Source organism: Lytechinus variegatus, chromosome 12 (genome assembly GCF_018143015.1).
Source record: "Lytechinus variegatus isolate NC3 chromosome 12, Lvar_3.0, whole genome shotgun sequence".
In the NCBI taxonomy this organism is placed as follows: domain Eukaryota; kingdom Metazoa; phylum Echinodermata; class Echinoidea; order Temnopleuroida; family Toxopneustidae; genus Lytechinus; species Lytechinus variegatus.
This window is the reverse complement of record NC_054751.1, coordinates 6,396,261-6,423,137: the sequence shown is the minus strand read 5'-3', so window position 1 is coordinate 6,423,137 and position 26,877 is coordinate 6,396,261. Positions and strand designations below refer to the sequence as shown.

General features: G+C 34.9%; 1 protein-coding gene across 4 annotated transcripts in view; it reads right to left on the bottom strand.

The window, feature by feature from the left end:
- LOC121424807 (cytosolic purine 5'-nucleotidase-like) overlaps positions 1 to 16,277 on the bottom strand; it is a 33,372-nt gene extending 17,095 nt beyond the window's left edge. The window contains exons 1-4 of one of the 4 annotated variants that reach the window (XM_041620595.1): positions 15,831 to 16,277; positions 12,629 to 12,785; positions 4,554 to 4,735; positions 201 to 277 (exon numbers count right to left, since the gene is read on the bottom strand). In XM_041620595.1, coding sequence (XP_041476529.1) covers positions 201 to 277; positions 4,554 to 4,735; positions 12,629 to 12,729 — 360 coding nt within the window. In that variant the 5' untranslated portion in view covers positions 12,730 to 12,785; positions 15,831 to 16,277. Of the gene's footprint in view, positions 1 to 200; positions 278 to 4,553; positions 4,736 to 8,019; positions 8,483 to 10,654; positions 10,971 to 12,628; positions 12,786 to 13,173; positions 13,196 to 15,830 lie in introns of those variants that run through there. The other 3 variants (XM_041620594.1, XM_041620597.1, XM_041620596.1) reach the window with 3 other exon arrangements.
- Positions 16,278 to 26,877: the final 10,600 nt, after the last annotated feature.

Genomic DNA, 26,877 nt, shown 5'->3' with positions numbered 1-26,877 from the left:
ATCGATCGGGGAAAGACATCCAGTCAGTGATGACAATATTCATGAAACGGTCTACCAACTTGAAAGTGAATATGATCTCACTCTATTCTTCTCATATGATCATGATTGAATGATTTTTCCAATGCTCATATCATGAGATTGCATCTGGTGAGATGATATACAGTGTACATGTATGTACTAGCACAGGAAGGTTTATTTACCTGAGGGTATCCGATGGCAACCATACGCTTGACAATCAGTTCAAAGCCTAGCTGCTCGTATTGTGGAGACTTGTACACTGTAGAAAAAGAGAAAAGAAAGAGGGGGGATTGGGATGGGTTATTATAATTCATTTGACAGTACAAACACATCATTTGATGATAACCCTTTACAAGGAATATATAGCAATTTAAATTTATGTTTGTTTTTCCTTCTTAAATGTGCATTTTGTCATATTTGTGGGGCCAGGCTCGATTAGCAGTTGTGCTATTTTCTGGTCCCATTTACCATCGTATTTTTGTATACTCTTATGCAATTTGTTTTATCACCTGTAAACATGTGAATATTGTTGGTAAATAAATAAATCAAAATAAAATTTACAAAATCAATGTCAATACATAAAACAGACATACGCATGTCCCATACACATGCCATTTTCAGTTGCAGTCTACCCACTTTATCAGCTGGCAGTTTACAGGAAGAGGAGAGAAGAGAGAGAGGAGAGTAAGAGAAAGAGGTGATAAACATTAAAGGAAGATGAAGAAAATGAAGATCATTTCTATGATGAAAAATGCAATCGATAAAATGCTCGAACAACTCTTATAGATCAATTATTGTCATGAGAGATTCTTTCATGGAGAAAGAGAGATTGGCTCGATTTTTCCCTGGAAAATAATGCTCAATAGAGCCCTGGGAACTAAAAGAAGGAGGCCTGGAAAATCCCCATTCATTGCAATGTCAAAGCTTTTCCAACATGCACATTCAGGTAGTAAATGGTGAAAAGTAGCCCCAGAAAATTAAACTAGCACATCAACGATGTGGAGCTCATCCAGCATCTCGCAATGAAATTTAATAACACAATTTTAATTTCAGCCCAGTTGACACTGTAGTGAATTATAGTGGTGACATCTAATGGAGGATATAGAATTGAAATTGAGGAAGAAATGACAAAGAAGCATTTTTTTGTGATCTATGAATAAATTTCATATAAATTAAGTACATGTAGTAGCAGAAGTAGGCCAGGTCAAGCAGATTCTCCTTGGGCTGAGTATGAGGTAAGGTGTAGGGTTGAACGCAGATCAACAGATCAGGTTTACAGCATTGCTAGCACATTTTGTTGATGGCATCATACATAGAGATTTGTTATCCAATCATAGATCGCATTGCAATCATGCTTCTATTGACGTCTCTAGAATAATCCACAGTCCACACAATACTGGTATAGTTGATTCTGCATCTAGTCTGCGGGCACAGACCCTGATTGAAACTTTGATCAAGTGGGTCTTCACACAAGACTACATGTAGAACATTTTAAACTTGCTGTTTCACTTTCCAGAGCAAGAGGTCCTCCAGTACACAAGTCATTGTAGGCTGCATATTCAGGCCATTTAACTCAAGTGAAGGGTTTGCACATCAGTTTATTCTCTATATAAAAGCACAAGTTTGCTAATACCCTTTTCATAAACCTATCCTCCAATTAGCCGCCTAAGAGTAATGCGGATAATTCAATAAAAATTGCGTTCACAAACTCCGAAAATAAGCCGCATTATTTTTACGAGCGCTCGTCCTGAAAAAGGCGGATAATCGTCATGACAACTGGACACGCCCCCTCCGATGCGGTTGTGTTGGGAAAGGGTGACCTTGTGATGCCACCATGGCAATTATTATCATCCGCATTATTTGGAAATGCGTTCATAAACTCAAAATCTTGTCCCAATGCTGCTATTATGCGGATAATAGCAGCATCAAAATAATGCAGATTACTCTTGTCCTCCAATTTTACGACCAAATTATGCTGCTATTAGCCGCATAATTGGGTTTATGAAAGGGGTATAAGTCTCAAAGACCCCGTTCTCATTTACCGCCATAAAACTAGTTCACTAGAAACTAGTTTAGTGGTAGCTTGTTGAACTTTTAAAGAGAATGGTTGAAGCAGTATTTTGGAGCGACCTTCCAAACCATGTAGTTTTCAAGATTGCTTTGCCCTGTTAAACTGGTTTTAGCGGAAAATCTGCATGTTAAGTTACACATAAAAACCTAACCTCTGAAAATAAATTAACCCTAATCCTTTACGCTGAACAGACTGGCCCATGATCAATTGGGCAAAATGAATTTTCGGAATATTTCTATTCTCGGATTTCTACTTCGAACATTAAATGGATTTTCATTTTCTTCGTTGTTTGTATTCTGAACAAAAAGTCTACTACAACCTGAACTCTAACCATATGCCCTCTAAGATTAAAAAAATCAATACAGGAGCAAATGTCACAAGAGCATACAGTACATGTATGTTGAAGGAGCATGTCGTGAAACCCTTGGTCTATCCGAATAAATCCAGCTATTATTATTATTATTATTAATTATTATCATTATCATTATCATTATTATTATTATCAATTATTATCATTATCATCATTATTATTATTATTATTATCATTATCATTATCATTATTATTATTATTATTATTATTATTATTATTATTATTATTATTATTATTATTATTATTATTATCATTATCATTATCATTATCATTACCATTATTATTATTATTATTATTATTATTATTATTATTATTATTATTATTATTATTATTATTATTATTATTATTATTATTATTATTATTATTATTATTATTATTATTATTATTATTATCATTATTATTATTATCATTATAATTATCATCATCATCATCATAATCATCATCATCATCATATACGGGCCTACATGTACATTGTAGGGCCAACAGCATCTAGTGGTTGTTTCTCCTTTTCTCACTTCCACTGACTAATGTAAAAAAAAAAAAAAAAAGCAACTACAGTAGTACATAATGGCAGTATACACAAGCTGAAGTGTTGTAAGCTGGATTTGAATATTGTTGACTATTCAAACACTCTGAAAATCCCAGGGCGACTCCCCATTGTTTGCTAATTAACACACGCTGAATCAACACTGTTATCATTCCTGTGTTAAAAAGGGGTCATGACAGTACATGATGTACTGTATCATATTGATAATGCAACGTCAGATTCCATTGCCCTCGATCGCAGAATGCATTCCAGATGTTACATAGACCATGCAGATGTTTAATATGGCAAACTGAAATACATTTGAGATCCAACAATGTAGAACAATGGATACCTGACCCAGCACATGTGATAGACATGATCAAGGCCACAAATGTCATGAGCATGCCAGCATCTACTTCAGGATTTTGAACTTCGCATGTCAAAGCACAACAGATATAAACATGTCCTGACTGCACAAAGAAACTCCCAAAGTGACCCGAAAATGACCCCCAATCTGCAGGTTATTATTAAAAAAGTTTAACCTGGTAAAGAGTTGATTTGATTCAAACAGGGTATTCCAATGAGCATACAGGCTTTATCTTGCACACATACATTGGAAAATTGGAATAATGCAACTGATGTGTTCACATCAGCTGGGTCAGGTGTTTCATAAAGCTGTTTATACATTACTAACGACTTTACGATCAACAGGAGATCCTTTCTCATGGTAATTACACAAACTTTTTTTATAAGAATTACCAGTTGTTTGTAAAGTTTCTTTTAACTTACGAACACCTCTTTGAAATTTAAACCTACCCACTACTGTATTGCATGTACTATCCTACATATACATGTACATTGAATATAATCCCATCTATTTATTAGGCCTTCTTTTGTTGCTGATTTGGTCTGAACAGAGACCTACAAGTGCATATACAATACATATGTTGAATTGATGTCAAAGACTTTTATTGTGAGCAATTTGTTTCAGTTCAGGCACTCAGGACTATATAAGTATAATACAGCTTTCTCAGAGAAATTAATTCACAGAAAGTGGGTCTGCAGATGGAGACTAATGCAGAGGAAGTTCATCCAGGTCCCCTGCTAATACCAAACAGCTGATCAGACAACTCCCTGGGTCATATTATGTCATGGTCAGACTAAGTTTCTAGATACACTATACATGCAAGACTATACTCTATTTTAAAGGGGTACATTATACCTTCTTTGGTATTCAATGATCTGGGGATGACTTTTCGGCCTTGCTGAACTGCTAACAATGCTTACACCCTCCGAAACAACTGACATCCCCCTGCCAAAAAAAAAAAGTTTAGTAGTACAGAACCCCACAGACACACGATTCTGATAATTGGGCCAAAAATATATATACAGAAATATATACAGATATAAGGAGCTTCTTTCACAAATTAATGCCTAAATCTGGAACATTGCAAAGGCTGCATTTTCCATGGCTCCATTTTTAGTTTCCTGGGCTCTTGAGAGCAGTTTGGGGACTAAATCGCCCGGGCCCCATGTAATTTTTCAACCGCCGATAAAGCCATACTTACTTGCTAGAGTGTAGTCCATGTCGAATCCAAAGAATTTGATTTTCTCCATGCTGAGACTCCTGTTGACGAAGACTCTCTTGTGGGCTTCACGTCTGTATTTCTTGATGTTGGCAGGTGAGGTCAGGTAATCCAGCCCATCTCCACCCTCATGGCTCATACTCGATTCCGAGCTCATCGCTCCACTGGAAACATAGACAAACAAACAAGAAAATACATATTTACATCATACTACATGTACTTCAAAAAGAAAAAAAAAGAACTGGACCATGTTGTATTATGGTAACTTTGCCATCTAATGGTAACTGGAATGGAATCCCTGATTCTGTTTGGCTGTTGATCAGCATTTCCACATGTAGTTACCACTGGATGGCAAAATTACCATAATATGCAATGGGAGGGGGGGCCTGAAGTTCCATGAATTAGAAATCCAGCGCTAACAGAGATCAATCCAAGGCTAAGGTTTAGTTTGGCTTCAGTCAGTTGATGTGTCTATCGCTGGCAAGCCTTGAATATTTTATGTACATGTAATACCATTTTTTATTTTTCCCATTTGTGTTGTAATACATGTATGAAAATATGCCCATTTGAAAAGTGGCCTTGTACTAAAAATGTACAAAAAAAAAGAATAAAGGCTTCAAAATCCATTGGTCTGAGCTTGAAGAAGCAAGCTACACTACAGGTTTGGGGAATTGTGCAGGTTAACAGCGGCCCGTAGTAGAAAGTTAAGCAATCATCACAGAACATTTTTTATGGACTTTGAAACAGAGGGTCGTGGGTTCAAATCCCAGCCATGGCATAGTTTCCTTCAGCAAGAAATTTATCCACATTGTGCTGCACTCAACCCAGGTGAGGTGAATGGGTACCTGGCAGGAATTTATTCCTTGAAATGCACAAGTGCTGTAAAAAGGCTGCAGGGCTAAAGCCAGGGTAATAATATCCAAGTCCTTTGGAAGAGCATAGAGACATTATTTATGTGTTATGGGCAAGTCCAAGAAAAGGTCACCCTAGAAGGCAAAATTTCATCTTTAATTTAAGAAGTTATCTTTGGTGGAGTAAGAAAGCCTAAATGTGGAATTTTAAAATTTCATTAAGAAAAATGTGATAATATGCATATTTATGCTAATTTGGGGCACCTAATTTGCATAATTGGTAAAATGGGCGTTACGTATGGGACAATTATAAAAACTCATAGAAAATAAAAACAAAACTTGTGAGATTTAGTCATAGGTGGGACATGGACCCCCTAACATCTTAATACTTATGAGGGAACAAAAGTGGTGTCATCTAATTAATTATGCAAATTAGGTCTTGTCCAAGGATGGAATGTCCCATACGTAACATTTTGAGGATGTTTTTTTAAGTTATTTCTCATAATACAATACTTGTATTGTTGCATCTCTGGGAAGTTCTAATTTATAAAGTATGAAAATGTTATACCACAAAACGTTTCAAAAATAGAGTTTACTTTTTAATTAAAAGTTAATTAAAAAATTGTTACATATGGGACAACATGTTACGTATGGGACATTTACACACAATGCCAATGGGGAGATTTGTGTGCAAAGTGAATGGAGAAAAAACAAATTTCAAGAGTGCTCTACAGTAAATAGTGATTATTTACCATTTCTTTAGTTTTTAAAGACTGATTTGTTATAAATACTGATTAATGAAAACAACTGAAGCGAAAAAATTGTGAAATTGGAAAAATATGAAAAAAATAAAAAACAATAGAAATACATAAGAAATTCATGAAACCATGAAAAACAAGAAAAAAAAATGTTAAAATGGCTAATTTCCTTTTCAGTCATATCAAATATGTCTCAATATAACATTTGAAAAGACAGAAACTCTTTGGTTATTTCTATATTTTAAATAACTTCATTTTTTTAATTATGGGGAAAATTGTGTACGTTCTCTATGGGGACAAAATGTCCCATACGTAACTGTCCCATACGTAACATGTCATTAATTTGTTTAATTAGTGTCTGTAATTAGAGGGATTTGACTTATGACATGAAACTTGCCTTAGATATACTAGAGTATTGTGAATTCTATCACACTAAGTTACAAGTTGTCAAATGAAATACTTTCAGAGAATTCTCAACTTGAAAAAAATGTTTTAAAAATTGTCTTTTTTCTGCGTCCCATACGTAACGGCCCATCTTTTCTCTCTAAAAGGTCAAGGTCAAGGTCATATGTCACCATTTTTTCCATGATTATTCTTCTCCTAGATGTCTACCATCATGAGGGTATTCAATCTAATCAAAGTCAATTAACACTATTTTTCAGGTCATTGAAGCCTCTGAAATGTCCCATACGTAACGCGCGCGAATTCTTGGACTTGCCCTTATGCGCTATACAAGAACTGTCTATTATTATTATTATTATGATTTCATTAAATTGCATTGAGTAAATATACATGTACAGTGTACGATGTACAAAATTTTGTGAAAATGGAGAGTACAAACCATTGTGTTACGGGACCCGTGTGAAAAAATTGTTTTTATTTTTTCCCTTATCAGAACATACAATGTACCTACAGGTACAGTAACCATATCAAGATACATAAATTACACAAAGATTATTAAACTTCGCTTGAATAACTTGTGTTTCTGTATAGGATCTATGGCATGAATAAATGTCTAGCATCTACATGTATTATAGGATCCATGATCAGATGTACACAAAATAACCCTGAAAACTTAATTTGAAAACTAGTAGTTCTTTGAAATGTATTACCAACATTTCAAAGTGGAAGACAATGCATACATGTGTTTATATGGTAATACGATAGAGCTATTTTAACATGGTTATACATAATACCAGCACAATGTTTTTATACATAATGTACAGTACAAGCATTCAACCTGATCTGATTTTCAGATTTCATCAGAAAATTTCTTTTGAAAACTTCAGGGGTGTGAGTGGTCACAAATAAAAAAGATTTGAAAATAGCTGAAGAGCATTGAAAATGTCTGAAATACTGTAGAAAGACCTCCAATATTTTTTTCAAAAAAGGAAAGCCAAAAATAAGCTGAAATTAAGCTGAAAATCAAAACAAACAAAAATCTGAAATCAGCTAAAAATCTCTCACTCCTGAAACTTATTTCTTTCAATTGGCTCATGGGTCTGATTTTCCATACTGCTGAAGAACAATAGATGATACCATATCTCATCCAGTCAAAGTTCAACTTGTTATTGACTGAAAATGTGTTTGTCAAGAGATTACAACACAATAGAAGTTATTTTCAAACATAATGGGGTCCATGCTCTCCTCTGAATACCTGAAAACCAACACCCTCTTTTCACACAAATGGCAGAAAATGCACGCTTCAAAAGGTTAAAGGCAGAACATTGAAAAGTACATACATGTACATGTATGATTATTCATTCCGCCTACAATTGATGGTGGTCAATATTATTACCATGATTACACTCTCCAAAACTGTATGCCTACACATATTACCTGAAGGTGCTGGCCCGGGGCCGTTCACATCCATCATTCTGATTCACCTGCAGGTGTCCGTTCACATACACACTTATTCCAGACATGATATTCACAATTCTTCAATTCTATTCCTATCCGAGTGAGCTACAGAAGAGTCAATGAATGAAAATGCTTTGATTCTCAGGTATCAGTAACTGAATGATAAAGCACAAGCCGGATTTATCAAACCCACACAAGGAATCTGAGAAGCTGAAATTCAACCCCTTTTTAGAGACAACTGAAAGCGATCTTGATCCTGGATAGTAATATGCGCAAATGACCAGGAAGCCAAAGCTTCCAGCTTGTCAAAGCTATTTATACCTAACTATTTTGGCTGCCAAGAGCAGTTCATTGCTCCATTATGTGCGGTTTAAACCTGTACGAGGGGGGTCAAACTTTTCCATCCTTTCGAGAGCCAACCAATACCCAAGCAGGCAGGAAGTCCTTCATTTGAATACAAGTCTCGGAGTGCTAATTCTTTAATCCACCTGACATGAACATGAAATGGGAAACAATCCTCTAATCTCACTTCCTCAAAACCGGTTCAAGCGTACTATCATGGGAAATTTGCGGCTGGTTCACCATAGGCGGTTTCAAACCGCCTCGATCACAAGAATCCCCGTTAAATTACGAGAACTTTTTAAGGCTAAAAAATACCCGTTAATTATTCCTGCATTCACACCGCCCCGAAACACATCCTTCGGGATAAGTTCCCAAAGTTACGAGCATGCGCAGTGTGGTCTGATAAGCAGGCAAGGCGGGAGATTCAAAATCTCTAGCCCAGCAGCCACCCACGCCGCCGCACCCAACTACACGCTGGGATAACAGTTCCCGTAATTTGCTTTCACATCGCCAAAATACCTGCGACCTTGGAAAAATCCCCACGAAAGTTCTCGTAATTTCGCCAAGTACCTACTATTTAGCGGGTATTTTCTTTCGGGGAGATTACGCGTAGTTTGCTTTCACATTACCAAAATACCTGGTATTTTCTGATCGGGGTAAATTTCCCGATCAGAGAATACCTGGAACTGGCGAACTTCGAGGCGGTCTGAAACCACCTCATGTAAACATTTGTGTTTCAGTTAGAATAACTATCAGAGCTGGTCTGGATCCAGGAATAGTAAAGCCACAAAACCTCACTTTAGTTTATTACACCCTGGTATGAAAAAAACTGTTCATCCCCATACACTGTATTTTCTCTTTAAAAAAATCTTAATCACTGCTCTTGCAGATGGAAATTTAAAAAAAACATTGAAAAGCGTATCTCACAGTGGCTTTATAACAAACTGATTAAGACTTTCCTATGATTGGAAAAAATATTTTTGTTACCCAAAAGTTGTACTATACTTGTGTACGTTTCATGAAATGAAGTCATATACACCCCTGGAGAGGTGGTTTTCTCAATGAAATAGGATTTTTGATTTAAAATAATAACAATAATAGAAACTTGGCAGCAGAAACTGCTGTATTTTTTCAGGACCAGTAGATCTGGTATAACGGTAATAATCTTATTTTGCCTAAATGTTTTCTTCGGAAGAGCCTGTTGCAGGCTGCAATAGAAAAACAACTGTCCCTTGTGGGTGTTTCATAAAGCTACATGTATTCATAAAGTCGCGCACAACTGTCTTAACGCACGACTGGAACATGTTCTTACTTCTTAGGTCATATATCACTTATACAGGGATATCATTTAGCACAAGAATGGATCACCAGTCGTGCGTAAAGTCATTTGTACATGTAGCTTACGATTGCCTATATTTTCCATAAATATGGAGTTTTCTAACACGTACTTCAGCATCAGAATCAAGTTTGGGGGCATGCAGATGTTTTCTCAATGATGACCTTAATGTTAGGGAGATTTTAGCCTGAACGACCCTCTTCGCGATTAATCTCAAGATTCAAGAAACCCTGTCTCCACCATCGCAAGAAGAGCAATTCCTGCTTGAGCGATGCATCATGATCTTGACGCCGTGAATAAATAATCCTGAGTGCTTCTGCACCTGTGAATTAGCGGGATAATTTGTAAAATAGCGCGATCTTGTACAAATGATCTCGAGATTAGGACTACTTGAGATAGTTCAGATCGGGATAATTTGCTGGATCAGAAATATTTAGTGCGCTAATTTGACAACTCGGGCTGGTGCAGAGGGCCCTAGTAAGCAGTTCATTTGCTGTAAAAGCAGTTGCTCTTCGGATTTTGGTCAAAACAAAATACATCTACTTTCTGAATGTTTTCTTACGTTTACAAATAATATATCAGAGTATTATTGAGCTAATATTTTGAAACTCAGTCTTAGAAACCTCATAATAAACAGTACAATCATCAGGTCACATTGGGTTCACAGGCTACTCCACTCCTCAAAGCTCATTTGTATTAATGTGCAAGTGAACCACTGCACAGTAGCATCATAGAGCTATCATGGAGCTACTAACGGAGTAATAGCTCCATGGTAGCATTCTGCTCTCATTATTAATCTCAAGTCACCAACACACACTCACAGCTATTACTTCCTCAATCAACAAATACATTCACACAGCCAGCCAATACCGGTACACACTTTTACATGTACTTCCACCCACGTAATTGAAGGTTCAATTTCATGATAAACCTTACCAACATTTGTTAAATATCAGATCCTGTGGTTTGTCCACTCGCCTCCTCTTCATGTCGGTGTTTATTTCTCTCAAAGAAGGTGAAAGTGTTGACAGAAATAACGTCAAAAGTACACATACATGCACTGCACTTCTGTATGATGTGCGATATCAATATTGTTGTCGAACGCAGTTATGCATAAATAATTACTGAATTCCAGGGTAGTTCTTCCGTGCCTGGAAAAATGCATTTACATGTATCTTCAAGAGCTCTCTCTCTCTCTTCCACAGATCTACAACCACTGCTGTGTGGCAGTTTCCTAATGCGAATGAAATGCAGTCTCGGATTATTAGGGGCATTGTGTTTTCAACCTACAGTCATTTCTCCTTGAATGGTTAAGCCCCATTGATTTTTAAAGTACCATACATGCACTAGACATGAGTTAATTACAATTTGTTTACAGGACAAACACATGATACATGTACATACATGTACAGTACATGTAGAGTATTAAAAGGCACATGAAATGAAATGTTCTCTTCAAAATAAAAGTGGGAGGAAAAACTTTATCTTTATTGAAATATATCAGGAGTATTTTCTTCTACATGTACATGTAGATAATCTTGAAAGTCCTGCTCTATAGGGCCTTTTATTTCTTATTATCTTTTTAAAAATGTCCAAGGTTAATGTTCCCAGAAGAGCAGTGGCTTGTGATCAGACTAGCCAGTAGGCTCGTGGATGATATTTTTCCTTTTACCCCAATATGATGAAAATAAAACAGAAAATGTTTTATAGATATTCATATTGTTTATGCCTATGGTGAATGAACACCAATAAACACAATACACAATCTGTATACATGTATGCCTAAGGGGCTTCATGTTTCATTTTTATTTACATGTATTTTATTAAAAATGCACATGAAATTGACGTCCTGTATTATTCAAAATAAAATGGGAAAAATATCAGGACATTCTTTTCATTGAAGGCATAACCAATCCCCAACCATGAACATCATTCAAAGTTTCAAGCAATAAGTAGTACAATTTTATAGGCCGATATGGTATCATGATTTTCATTTAGTGAGTGTCATACATGTACATGTACGTAATACATACTGTAGCTCACTGTTGTACAAATCTCTTTAAGTGCTGCAAGTTCATTGTACATACATACACATTTTCATTGTATGTATTTTGCTTTGAATATTTTCATATAAGTACTTCAAATGAAAAACATCTAAAAAAATAGAATGACAATTACAGTGAATTTACATTTTACATGTACATGTTTACAACCTGGGCCTTTCTACATGTATCTGCTTAAAGCCAGGTCAAGTCCACCCCAGAAAAATGTTGATCTGAATAAATTTTATAGAGAAAAATCAAACTTGCATAACACTGAAAATTTCATCGAAATCAGATGTAAAATAAGAAAGTTATGACATTTGAAATTTTCACAGAACAATGATATGCACGATTCAGTGATATGCAAATCAGACAGCCGATGATGTCCTTCAACAATAATTCTTTTCTTTTTTTATTTGACAATAAGTACCAATTTGACTGAACCATGTAGTATAAAACAATGCTAATTCCACACATCTTCAGAGAGGATTGTTGTTTCACTTGACAATAAGGAGAAAATTAGAATATTTCATATTTCATATAATATACAAAAGAAATAGTGAGTGGATGACATCTTCAGTTTCCTCATTTGTATACTGACCAGGATGTGCACTATAACTGTTTTGTGAAATTAAGCAAAATTGATTGTGATAACTTTCTTATAATTTATTTTACATCCGATTTTGATGAAATTTTCAGTGTTACTGTATGCTTGTTGGATTTTTCTCTTTTTATTCAAATAAACCTTTCTTTTTTTTTGGGGGGGGGGCAAACTTGTCCCTTAAGGAATATATATATATGCAGGCCTATATGTAAAACATTATTGGATGTTGAGGTGGACTTGGCCCTAAAAAGTAAACAAACCTACCCAAAGTTATTCAAGGCGTATTGGTCTTCTCCAGGCATGATGTGAGACTGTTCAAATAGATACCCTTCAAGTTCAGGAATACCCTGGCCTTTTCCAGTCATCAACTTCTGCTGATTTTCAAGACCTATACAACGTACACCAACTGAACACGTCTGACCTGTCAAGGCAATAAAAATTCAATAAAAAAAAACACAGACTGGGTTGTACATGTAAGCCTACAAGTAAATAATTAGGCTTACAGATTGTTCATGAAGATAATGGGCCCTTTATTCAAATCTGTCAAAAACTTATTAAAAAATAAAAATCAAATGGAAATACAACCTTAAAATGATTTTTGTGAAAGGAGCATAAAAGAAAATGTTACATTAAATAAAAGCCATGGCTGTTTGAAAATGAGATCATAAACAAATGATAATAATTCAATCTGCTCCTCTGAATACATGTACCTCTTTGGAAGTGAAAATGCCTTACATTGTACTTTCCAATTGAGTTGAATTCCTTTAATTTAAAAAGAAAATAAAAATTATATATTTTTGCAGTCTCACCATACATTGCAAAATAAACAACATGATATGTTCATGTTCATGTACAGTACAACCCAAATTTTCAACCCTTCCTGTACATGTACATCTGCAAATTATGTAAATGATAGGGCTACCAGTACTTTTAAAAGACAATGAATTTGAGATCAAACTTCAAGATCAAGGGGTAGTGATTTGTAATTTGGAGATCATACATAACATACATGTACATACACACCTAATCTCTTGGAAGATACAGGAAGTATTTTGTACTACAACATGCCTGTGTATTGAGACTAGTCTGATACCAAACACTCTGGAGCCAGTGGGGTGTGTATCAATTGGTCGTATTCCACCAATGACATGTCTCCAACAGGCTTGATCTGCATGAGTGCTTGGGGGGATTATTTACTCTCATCAGCTGTTTGGGCCTTGATCAATAGAGTACAGCTGACTGTGATGAAACCTTCAAAGGCAGTACACAAATCCATACATGAATGTACATGTACTGTGTGAATTTGAAATTTGAAAGGCCTAAAATTATGCAAGTTGTTAACAGCATCATGCCTACAGGCAAAGTTACATAACAGTCATACATGTATGTGTGGATCCATCCTGTGCACTTCACATGCATGTCAAAACAAACAAAATAAATTTTTGGTCATTCAAGCCTTGTCAAAAGCATAATAAGTAATCAAGATATGTATTATATGAGGCATGAAATCACTTACATGTACATACTGTATGTAAAGTGGCTACTTACAGAACTCAATATTCAATTCAATATTATCATGTAGGCTACTTCTGACAGGCACATAAATGTTCTTATATGAACATGTAGTTATATGTACCATTAGGCCTATGCACGTACTTTTTGGATCAATAATCCCAGTATTATTTCAATATGTTGTTTTTTCCCAATACCATTGTCTTTCATATTATGACTGTAAAAACTGCGGTGTTAAAACTGACACCAATTGGTGTTAATAGAGGACCACACCCTCTAATCAAATTCTTATTAATTTCCCTTTTTTCCCTAGAAAGTACTTGCAGTTTCAAATTGCTATCAGTCCTGTACACTGCATGAAAGATACATGTAAATCATTAAAAATGCATATTTTCAGACTTTTCTGTGATCACTGTAATGTTGCCGGCTCACAATGCTTCAATGACAAATTCCTTTTTTCTGAGCAGATGAGTTGATATGGAAATGATATGAATTATGAATCTATAAACAGTAATCACTGGAATCATCTGTCCACCATGCTTTGTGAAATATTTAATTTCATTTCAAATTACGGAGAGAATGAGAATTAAAAAAATAAAAATGAGCAACCTTGGATAATGACATCTCTCTTTTACTTTGCACATTAAATAAAGTAACATGTCTGTTAAAATTTAAACTGAATCACATGTGTATGAGAAGTCTACCTTTAATAGTTGCTCTGTAAATGAATGTCTTAGGCATTAAATCAATTGGTTGTAGATCTTTTTTTCATTCTTGGTGGACAAAATTTTATTTTGAATAAATATAATTTAAAAAAATAATACAAAAGTGGGGATATGAGATCATCAGCTTGCTCATTACATGTTCATGAAGACAAGAACCATTTCACAGAAATAATATGAAAGCCTTTAATGTCACAAATTCCTTGCCCAAATTTGATAAAAATTTCAGTGTTTTGTTTGTCAGCTTTTATAAAGGTTTTAATCTGAGTCTACCTGCTAACAGGCCAAAGCACTTAAAAAAGGAGACACAGAAATTGATGAGAGAAATTCCAGTTGACATTAGGCTTGGCTAGTAAGGAGGGAAGGAGGTACCAAATTTCTATTGGGTATATAAAACTAGAGAGTCCAAACCAAGAAAAACAAAATCACAGGCATATTAAATTAGAATGACAAACCATGGCATGTGTGAAACTTTTTTGTCTTGCCAAACTAATCATAATTTCATGAAATTTATAATTGAATTTTTCTAAGAAATACATGTACATTCCTGGCTGGCTGAGGCCTGAGCAGAAAGATAAGTATAGTGAGTGATTGTATTACTGACCGGCCTTGTACAGTGAACATGCGTGTGTAGTCTACACATGCATAACAAAAAAAAAATCAATATTAATATTACAACATCCTTTCAAAGCCAAGGGAAGATCATGATGATGAAATAGAGCCAAAAAAAGAAAATGAAAACATTTTCAAAGCAACAAAATATTCTCAAAATGTTAAGTCAGTGTCTGTGATTTGTATGTAAATTTCACAACTTTTCCCACAGAAAACACATGTTCAATAGCAATATTACATGTACCGGTATAAATATTATTACCATTTTTTAAATTTCAACTTCCAAGTGACCAAAATAGCGTTATAGGCTATAGCCAGAGCAGAGCCAGAAGGGTGCAATTGGAAGCTAGCTGATACTGTTAAAAAGAAAGCTAATCTCTGCAAATATTTAATACCTTTCTGTTTTATAGGTAACATACTCCATATGAATGAAGTTGATGAATTGTTTTTTTTTATGTGATTGATAAATCAATTAAAAATGTGAATTTATGAAAAGTGTTTGGTGTTAATATCATGCCACCGTTATATTACAGCCAGGTCCTACATGCATATGTAGCTCTATCAATCTACTGACATGACTGACATACCGGTACCTTAAAATGTTCTACAATTAATCTCACCTATTTTCAAAATGTACGAAGCCACGAACAAAGAATTTCCTCTTTTTAGACTTTTGTCTTCCTAAACCATCTATGATCTATGACGCTGCCGCTGATCAATTGACAATGACAGACAACGTCGTCAGACGTATATCGTCGCGTGCCGGTGCCAGCCAAACAAAGCACCGCAGACTCGCCAGCTCCTTCCCGATATAACGCAGTCAGAGTGCCGTAAGCAGTCCTTCGGCTTCGCTGTCCAAACTCAAGTTTGACATGTATTCTCTTAGCGACTACCGTAAAACCTAACTCAACTGCAATGTCACAAATCGAATATCTTGTTGAGGTGATAAACGTATTGGAAGTGTTATTAATGAAAGAAGTAACCGTTCTTGGTCTTTATGCCGAATTTTGTTTGAGGTTACGTGGCGTCAGCACTCAATTTTCGACACAATAAAGAAACAGCTGGTTAGATGTAATCGATTTTAATACCGGATACGATAGACGGTTATTAGCGGAGTCGTGCTTGAGCTGATGCAACGAGGAATCCGACTACCGGATTTCTTTTGAATCGCTGAAATCACGGATACTGGGCTTTGTGCCGCCCCCTCCCCCCCCCCCCCAAAAAAAACCCCTCCAATTCCGGACCCCAGTCGGACAGGCGCAAAAAAAAAATCGTACCAGATCACGGGCGGAGACGGGGGGGGGGGGGTGAGTTAAGCCCATCCCCTTGAAAAAAGGGAAGAAATAAAAGAACGAGAAGAGGTGAAATAGAAAAGAGGTGAAATAGAAAAGACAATGGGAATTGAAAACTGAAAGAAAAAAATCTACGCGATCGAACATCATTTGATTATGAGATGCGTATACTCTTCATGAATTCACGAAAAAAATCCTTGAATTGTTCTTTTTCAGGTCACTTAGCCTATTGAATATCTCATCGCCTCAGCATTCACATAATGGTTTAGTTAGATACGCAAGCCTGCATGTTTGTTCATTTACAAATTAAAAATATTCAATTGTCCCGATTTCAGGTATTATTCAGCTTGTGTTTGGCGCATGCATCATTTATTTAGGAAAATACCCATCCTGTTTACGATTACAAAAAGTGAACAGAATATAAAAATGCTTATACTGTAATGCATGTTCATGGTTATAAAGAGTGCTCATAGAATGTAAAGTTTTAAGGTTGAAAAAAATCTCATGATTAGTGAAATAATGTTCTATTTTATAGTCACTGCAAACGGTTCTACAAGGCCCTAGCTCAAGTCAGTAGACCTAACGAAGCGCTTTTTGTGTGTGATATTATCTTGATCGTGATTACAAAAACCAAAATGACCAATATTACTTTCAGGTCTGAAACTCTGAATGTGTGCATGAAAATATCCCAAATCGCTATCTGGGGGGCGTTTCATGAAAGGACTTGTCGGACATTTTATCCGACAAGTACCAGTTTATCCGACAGTTACCATAGGAACAGTGCATCTCAGCCAATCGAAATCATGAAAAGATGTCAGATCTGACAACTTGTCGGATGAAAATATTGATGAAACGCTCCCCAGGTTAACCCCCCCCCCCTGATCACTTTACGACAGTGATCACGATATTGGCCCATCCTCACGCACCGTGAAAAAAAAAGTTTTGGCGTTTTTCAGCAAATCGACAGAGATATTAAAGGACAATTATTAATGTCACCGTCATCAAAAAGTTGATTTGAATCAAAAGTGAAAAATCCAAAAAGCAGACAACGAAAATTAAAAAAATCGCGGAGGTAGAATAAATTTCACAAAACAGTTATGCTCCTCCTCCTGGTCGGTAGGCCTATATGCAAACGAGGAAACTGATGACATCCACCCACATACGGGCTACTTTTTTGTATATTTTAGAAAATGACATTTATATTTTTAATTTTCTCCTGAACGTGAAAGAAAGTTTTATTTCTCCCTGACTATGCATGTGAAATTTTGTTTTGACATAAATGTTTCGGTCAAGGTATTTACAAATCTGTTAAAGGAAAGGAAATATTTGTTTAAATCAAACAATAAAAAGCCTTAAAAATAGTGAGTGATGGAAATCATCCTCTCTGAGTTTTTCTCTTTGAATATCACTGAGTTGTTCATGAAACTGTTTTATGAAAAATAAGCGAAACTTTAAATGTCAGAACTTTTTTATTTCCACATCGGATTCCAATTAACTTGATGAAATTATATTATGCTTGTTTGATTTTCCTCTATTGATTCAAATCAACAATTTTTGAGGTGCACTTGACCTCTAAGCAACAAATTCATGATCAATTGGATTTATTTGATTTGATTTCTTTGCTCATCTCTGAATTAGTGGCGTAATAAGCAAAAGGCAAAAAAAATAATAATAATAATAAAAATAAAAATAAAAGAGGGGCCACTTATAATTATGGCATATCGGGAGAAAAACGAGAGAGCAAAATAGACTTCTTTATTACAAAACCCAATAATTTTGTGATAAATTTTGACATGATATTCAGAAAATATTATCATATAATAATATTGTACACCTCTTTCTCTTTGGGGGATACGATCATCTGATTATAATTAGGTGATGCTATTTGAAATTTTCTTCTTTTGCCCCCCCCCCCCTGTTTAAAGGAGAATGTTAATAATATGTTTATTAACCATGGCAATAATTAACGTACTTTTTAAAAGCCTATTTTAATTTTGTCTGAAGGAGAGCAGCAATAGACATTCTACTCTGATCGATGAACAGGTTTAGTCCTACAACACCGTTGGAGTAAACTAAACTAAACTATCACAGGCTTTATTTAAAAATGTGAACAATCTAGTTCGGACGGAGAGAGTGTGTGTGTGTTTGTTTGAGTTTTGTCAGACGTGTATCAATCAGAAATGATTATTTACGTCTGGGACCGACCTTTAACGTCACCATCCGAAAGGGTGGTATTCTGAGGTCATTTTATCTTTAAAATATTTTATTTTATCTCTTAAAATGAAATTGGTATTCTGAGATGAGATTTTATCTCTCAGATAAAATTGTAGATTTTATCTTGCGTATGAATTTTATCTTGCGTATCTACGAATGATACGCAACAGAACAATGCCTGTGTACACATACCCATCGCGTATCTGGCCATTGCAACGCAGATGATGTGCTTGCGCCCATGTTACTTTGAAGAAAAAATAAAATAAACTTAAAAGAGGGTAGAGGCTATTTTATCTCTGCGACGTTGATTTCACCAGTATTTCTAGGTGAATTAACCCCAAATGGTGACATGAAAATGAAGAAAAGTTATATACTTATTGAGAATAACACCTTAACGTTGTTCCTGTACAATCAGAGAGTATTTCATAAGACTTTTCTTTACTAATATTGTCTTTGAAATGATGTTTGAAAAGATGCGATATAGACTTCGAAAAAAGATAAGAGCATTGTCCTTTTTGTTAAAAAGAAATCTCCGTAAAGACGCGCAAGCGTATAGTGCAAGCGTATTTGAAGTCAATAAATTGACGCAATCTGGCCCCTTTGCCACACCTCCTGGCGGAATGGATTTTAATTGGTTGAGTGATATGAGAGAGCTATAAAAGCGCGTTTTTAATTGGACATTGATTAAAAAAATAGGTGTGTCTTACAGAGATAAAATGAAGATAAAATGGTTCTCAGAATACCAATTCGGAGAGATTTTAAGGGTATTTTATCTCACTGATTTTAACGGAGATAAAATATTTTATTTTATCTGAGATAAAATGGATCTCAGAATACCACCCCAGGGCTCGAACCTCGAACCTCTGCATCAATTTGTAACTTCCCCACAGCTTGGATTACAGGCGCACGCCACAACGCCCAGATGCAATCGGTCGAACATGACTTGTGAGGGCGGTATTAAACATCCTATTCAGGGGGTGGAAACTCCGCTTCTGCATCCGGTCAGAATTGAAGTAAATTTTGGAGGGTCAAAAGTGCACACTGCTCCCATTTTACATGTACAAGCCAATTGACACCGCCACTGTTTTGGTACACCAGCGAAATGGAGGCGTGGTCATGGAACGTCCTTCGCGCATAGCGTAAAAATATGTAAATGAGCATTTGGTCACTAATTAGCATAATGCGCGACCTAATTTAATATCGTTGGTGTCTGTGATTATAATACATCATGCCACTAGCTCATTCATTCTTAAGTTATCTTATTTTTATTTATTTATTTGTTCTTGCCTGTCACGATTATTACTGCACCTTTGATTTATTTTAGCTGCAAGTTGACAGTATCTTTGCTAAGGCAATAACTGGAAACTTTATGGGAGGGAATTTAATTGAGCTTGATTTGCCCTCTTTTCATACCATTTTCATTCTACTAATTACATTCACTTTTTATATTACAGAAGAGGTTCCCAAAGAAATTGTTGCCATTATATTTTTCCCTTAAATCTTGAAAGTGTTCCTTGCATGGTTGACAATAATGGTTGAATGTAATTACGATGACATCTCTTATGTTTATGAAACCCTTATTCATTTTTCAATCTTTTCTTTTTATACAGAAAACGAAATGAACCTTTATTTCATAATTTGAACAAAAATAATTAGAACAAATCAAATTCTTTTACACAATTATTGTACAGTCTCCAATATAGGTCCTATTATGAATAGCAGTGAGGAGCACTTAATTTTAAATGGCGACTCAGTTCTTTGTCATTATCATATATCAATAGGCAATGACCCAAGTACAATATTTTAGGGAGATTCTCAAAATTATCTAGGCAAGAGAGCAAACCGATCATAGGCTATTTCTTTTTTAATTTTCAACTGGAAATGAATCTGGTGTAATTTTTATAAGGAAAGAAAAATATGTTGAATATAAATGTTCCAATTTTTTTAGAATTAATTCCCCCGCTCCCGTATTCCCATCATGAACAGTAAGGTCTTGTAATTGCTTCTTCCAAAACAAAATGAACTTTCACAAACTGCCCCCCCCATCTGATCTCCTGCCCCTTCTCTCTCTCTCTCATTTTTCAGAAACTGACACACACAACTATGCATAAAGGCAAACAATTCTCCTGTCAATTTACTCCTTTCCTACTCTGATCCTTATTTCTGATCCTTATTTCTCTTGAAGAATATTTCAATTAACTGCTGTTTGCTCTCATGATGTCACAGTAGCATCATCACATTTCAGTACAGAGTGTAACAACTTGTGCCATTTGTGCATAAAACAATGCGGTAGCATTATATCATCACAATTTAAATGAATCAAAATGACCAAGATCAGATAATTCAATTCAAATTCAACATGTTTATTAAGGAATCCATTTTCTAAAACATTGAAAATAACATAACAATAATAATTAGAGTCTACCAAACATTTAAAAAAAAAATAAAGGATTAAGTACATTTTTCTACACTTAAGTCAAAATGTACAATGTTCATTAAAATTTCATTCAAAAGATGTCGATGAGCCTAATAGTTAATATGAGGGATGTATCCAGGATTTCATAAAAAGAGCTTAAAAATCTGTGATATTCTGTTTACTTATTTTTCCACAAAAGTTTGTCACTCAAAAAAAATTGTAAATTCCTTCCAGATTTGCTGATGTGAAATATTCTACTGATGTGAGAGCACTCCTCATAAAAAGAGGGGGGGGGGGGTGGGCATTCCAGATTCTCCCTAAAGAGTGCCTTTCCCTATCAATACATTAGTGAATCATTCACAAAATTTGACATTGTCTACTGCCACTGTGTTTAGAATTCAATCTATTTAAAAAATAGTTTATTTATACATAATTTTACTGAGGTAACCCATTTCAAAAACTTTTTAAAAAGTAAGATTACATTAAATGCAACTTAATATCCCTACATAATTATTCAAGCATTATGAAGACTTGCAATAACTTTGTCCAAGCCCGTTGCAGCTACCATAAAAACCTTGATTTCTTGCTCAGCCCTGTTACCATGGTAATTGTCATAGTGACAAGATTACAATAGTAATAACTTGTTTATGAAATGAGGTCCGGGAGTGATACTAAAATTATTTCTTAATCCTCTGATCACCTTTATTTACATTTATCTACACATGATTTTTATTTCAAAATATAAATTTTTGTCTTGTATACAATAGGCCTTTAAACTGGAAATTATATTTAATTTCACGAAAACTACTAAGAACTAGTAGAAGTATTAAATATCGATAAAAGGTGATACATTTGCCCATTGGAAAAAAAAATCTCTTACTTGTATTTTGTGTGAAATTGTGTATACATTAATGTCATTGCCCGCTGATGAACCTGAACTTGTACTGCATTCTTTTCTACAGATGTGCAGTTTAAAGAACATTCAATGCTTTGTTGATATATCTATTCAAATTAATTTGAAGTAACTACTTATTAACTTGGCCTTCATATTTCTTCCACCTTGGTACTTGTTGTGATACCAGTACTTAAACAGCTTGGGCAGTGGGAAACCTGCATTGTAAAAAATAGAGAAAGAACAAAATGAGCTGCTGATGTGAATTAATTTTACTCATCTAGTCAAGTTTTATTAAGAAGATTTAAACTCTCTTTAATACTTTTGTCACTTTTGTCCTACATCCAGATAAATTGATATATCAATATAACTATTTACTGTAGGTTTTGATAATGAAGAGTGCAAATTAATTCAAATATTCATCAGATGATAACTGTTAATATCATGGTTTTTTATGTACATAGACAGAAGGTATGGTTGGTGAAAATGGAAATACTGGTGAATCTGAATTCAAGCAAATATTAATGGAGCTTTAATTTTACATGATATCTTATCTTGATTCAGCTCAATTGGCCATACACCCCCTCCCCCCCAAAAGAGTGAATATTTATTTATTTACAGTAGACTATTTTTTTTTTGGGGGGGATGAGCTTAGATACAGCCTGTATTTTTATTAAAACAACAAGCATACCTTGCAATTTTCCAATTCAGATGTCCTGTTCCTCATAGAGTGTAACTCACACTTGCTGATCTGCATGGTTCTCAATTCTGTCCTTCTGACCGGGTGTGAACTGCTAAGATCTTTGTCCTATTGAATCTGCAATAAAAATTTTTTTGTTTGAGATTATTAGAGACAAATAAAACTACTCTTCTTAAACAATATCAAAAAAATTTCCAGCTGCCCATATCATTGGCCCATGAATATTCCAAACTAAATTATCTGGTCCAAAAACTTCATTCTCTCTATCATAAAGTTTCACAGAGAGGCATACGCATACCAGGTACCCGACTGTTTATTAAAGTAAAATGATTCTAACCACATATTGCTCCAGCTGTATAGCTGAATCAGGACCTGGTCTCTGTTGGTCCTGTATATAACTAAAGAATCACATCACATTTGAATGAAGTAAACACTAAGAACTTTTTCAGAATACCACACCAGGCCCTGCCCAGGGCATCCTGTTCGAATAGAAACTTAATTTACGTCTAAGTCATTTCATTCAAATCTAGCACAAAATCAATTGGATTTCATCATGATTACTCTGAAGTAAAAATTTCTGAATAAAAGAAGCTGCTGAGAATTATAATTATTCATATGAAGAGGAAATAGCGTGGACGGACTAGGCCTAAACTTCAACTTTCAAGCTTGAAGTTTGGGCCTAGGCCTAGTCCGTCCCCGCTATATTCATACCCCATGACTACATCGACAATCTAGCTATCCGGCTAGCACTGCACCGCCGATATCAAGGCCGGATCTCGCTCTGACCAAAATCACAATTTGTCGTTACTAAAAAAGGAGGTCGGAAACAAGTCCACATCTACCCCTGATAATTGACAATAAAACTGAAATACATATTTACTTTTTGCCTAAATGAAGCATTCCGATGAAGGTCTACGACAAAATGAAATGGTAAGTTAGGCCTATCTTTTTGAGAAACTCAGTTACAGATGATTTATTTGGAAGTCAGGCAAAAGACATGGGAGTGTATGGAAATGGGGTTTACGTAGTAAAGTAATACGGGATGGCCCGAACCCCGGCAAACACATCACCATTGCAAGTGAGATCAAAACATGAAAATGATCTTAACTTACTTTTATTCTTATGGAATGTCATTAAATTAATATTGATGTTCCCTCCAAGATTTTCTGCTCCAATGAAGTTCACCCAGAAATCACGATTTCAAACATCAATTCTATAAACAGATGATTAGTCGAGCTATTTCGTTGTAGAAACTGGAAATTCGCAGAGTCCAAAAGAACAACACTTCGCACAGATCTCGTGGGGAATTGTGGGAAGGAAAAATGTGTTTAATTCCTTAGGATATGAATAAAACATTAGCGTCTTAGCCAATCATAGAAGTGCATTTTGCGTAATTTGACGTCATTCTCATGAATTAAACATTGACCCTCCAAAATCACCCTTCAAATTGTCCGCCGGCAGCCATATTAGCTGTGTACAAAACCTATGGGAAATAAAAGCGCGCGAAAAGAGTTACCTCTCTAGCTCCCTTCGGGAGCTTACGTATACGTAAGATCGTATCTCTGTGAAACAAGACAGGGGGTGGAAACTCCGCTTCTGCATCCGGTCAGACTTGAAGAAAATTTTGGAGGGTCAAAAGTGCACACTGCTCCCATTTTACATGTACAAGCCTATGGACACCGCCACTGCTTTGGTACACCAGCGAAATGGAGGCGTGGCCATTTAACGTCCTTCGCGCAAAGCGTAAAAATATGTAAATGAGCATTTGGTCACTAATTAGCATAATGCGCGACCTGATTTAATATCGTTTGTCATTACATTCATTCATTCTTAAGTACATGTAAATAAAATCTTATTTTCATTGATCTATTTGATCTTGCCTGTCACGATTATTACTGCACCTTTGATTTATTTTAACCGCAAGTTGCCAGGATCTTTGCGAAAGCAATAACTGGAAACTTTATGGGAGGGAATTTAATTGCCCTCTTTTCATATAATTTTCTTTCTACTAATTACATTCACTATTACCATTACAGAAGAAGATCCCAAAGAAAATGTTGCCATAATAGTTTTCCCTTAAATTGTGTAAGTGTAAGTGTTCCTCAGTTGACAATAATGGTTGAATGTCATTACGATGGCATCTCTTTATGTTTCTGAAGCCCTTATTTGAAGAGCTTACTTGCAAAAGGGGTTAGGTCCATTTTTCATCAAATTTGATTTTTTTTCGCAATGTATAGATTTTTAGTAGCTCTATAAGATGGTACCAAAGAAAATGTGAAATTCACATGAAAACGTGAATAAAAGTGGCAAAGAAAAATCACTTTTTAAATCAAAATTGATTGGATTCATTTCAGTATAGTTGCAAAAGGCTTTAGGTCCAAAATGATAATGTTTTAAAGAATATATAGAAAAAAATTGAAAACAGGTAGATTTCTTTTATACCCGGCCAATTTTATGTTCACATGATAGGCTAGTACATGACAATTTAGTTGAGTAATGCAATAGGTGAGAATAAAAAACATGGATTTTCTCGGAATGGTAAAAAGTGGACTCCTTTTGCAACCACTCTTTCTTTTCATTTTTGATTACAGAAAACAAAATGAAACTTTATTTCATAATTTTAAAAAATAATAAGAACAAATCAAATACTTTTACATAATTATTGTAGTCCCCAATATAGGTCCTATTATGAATAGCAGTCGGGAGCACTTAATTTTAAATGGCGACTTCTATGTCATTATCATATCAATAACCATGACCTAGGTACAATATTTTAGGGGGATTCTCAAAACTATCTAGGCAGGAGAGCAAACCGATCGTAGGCTATAGGATACTTATTTTTTATTTTCAACTGGAAATGAATCTGGTATAATTTTTATATGGAAAGAAAAATACATTAAATACATGTTCCAAATTTTGTAGAAATAATTCCCCTCCCCGTATACCCATCATGAACAGTAAGGTCTTATGATTGCTTCTTCTAAAACAAACAACTTTCTCTAACTGCCCCCATCTCCTGCCCCTTCTCTCTTTTTCTTTCTCTCTCAGAAACTGACACACACAAATATATGCATAAAGGCAAATAATTCTCCTGTCATTTTACATACTTTCCCACTCTTATCCTTAGTTCTCTTGAAGAATATTTTGATTAACTGCTGTTTGCTCTCATGATGTCACAGTAGTATCACATTTGAGTACAAGGTGCAACATCTTGTGCCATTTGTGCATAAAAAATTTTGGTAGTACTACATCATCACAAATTGGTGATTAATAAATGAAAATGACCAAGATCAGATAATTTAATTCAAAATCAACATGTTTATTAAGAAATCCATTTTCTGAAACATTGAAAATAACATAACTAGAGTTTACAAGCATTAAATTAGATTTCCAAAAAATAAAGGATTTAGTACATTTTCTACACTTAAGTCAAAATATACAATGTTTATTAAAATTTCACTCAAAAGATCTTGATGAGCCTAATAATTAATATGAGGGATGCATCCAAGATTTCATAAAAAGAGCATAAAAATCTGAAATATTCTGTTTATTCTTTCCACACAAGTTTGTCACTCAAAAAAGGGGTAAATTCCTTCCAAATTTCCTGACAAGAAATATTCTACTAATGTGAGAGCACTCCACATAAAAAAGAGGGGGGGGGGGCATAATTCAAGAATCTCCCTAAACAGTGCCTTTCCAAGTCAGTGAATCACTAACAAATTTGATATTGTCTTCTGTCGCTGTGGGTAGAATTCAATCTATTTTCAAAAATATGGTCTATTTATATATTTTTGCAGAGGAAACCCATTCAAAACTTTGAGTAAGATAACAATAAATGCAATTTAATCTCCCTACATAATTATTGAGCCATTATATGACGACTTGCAATTATGTTAACTTTGTCCAAGCCCATTGCAGCTACCATAAAGACCTTGATTTCTTGCTCAGCTCTGTTACCATGGTAATTGTCATAGTGACAAGATTACAATAGTAATAACTTGTTTATGGAATGAGGTCCAGGAGTGATACTAAAATTATTTCTTAATCCTCTGATCACCTTTATTAACATTTATCTACGCATGATTTTTATTTCAAAATAAATTTTTGTCTAGTCCTTTAAACTGGAAATTATATTTAATTTCACAAAAACTTC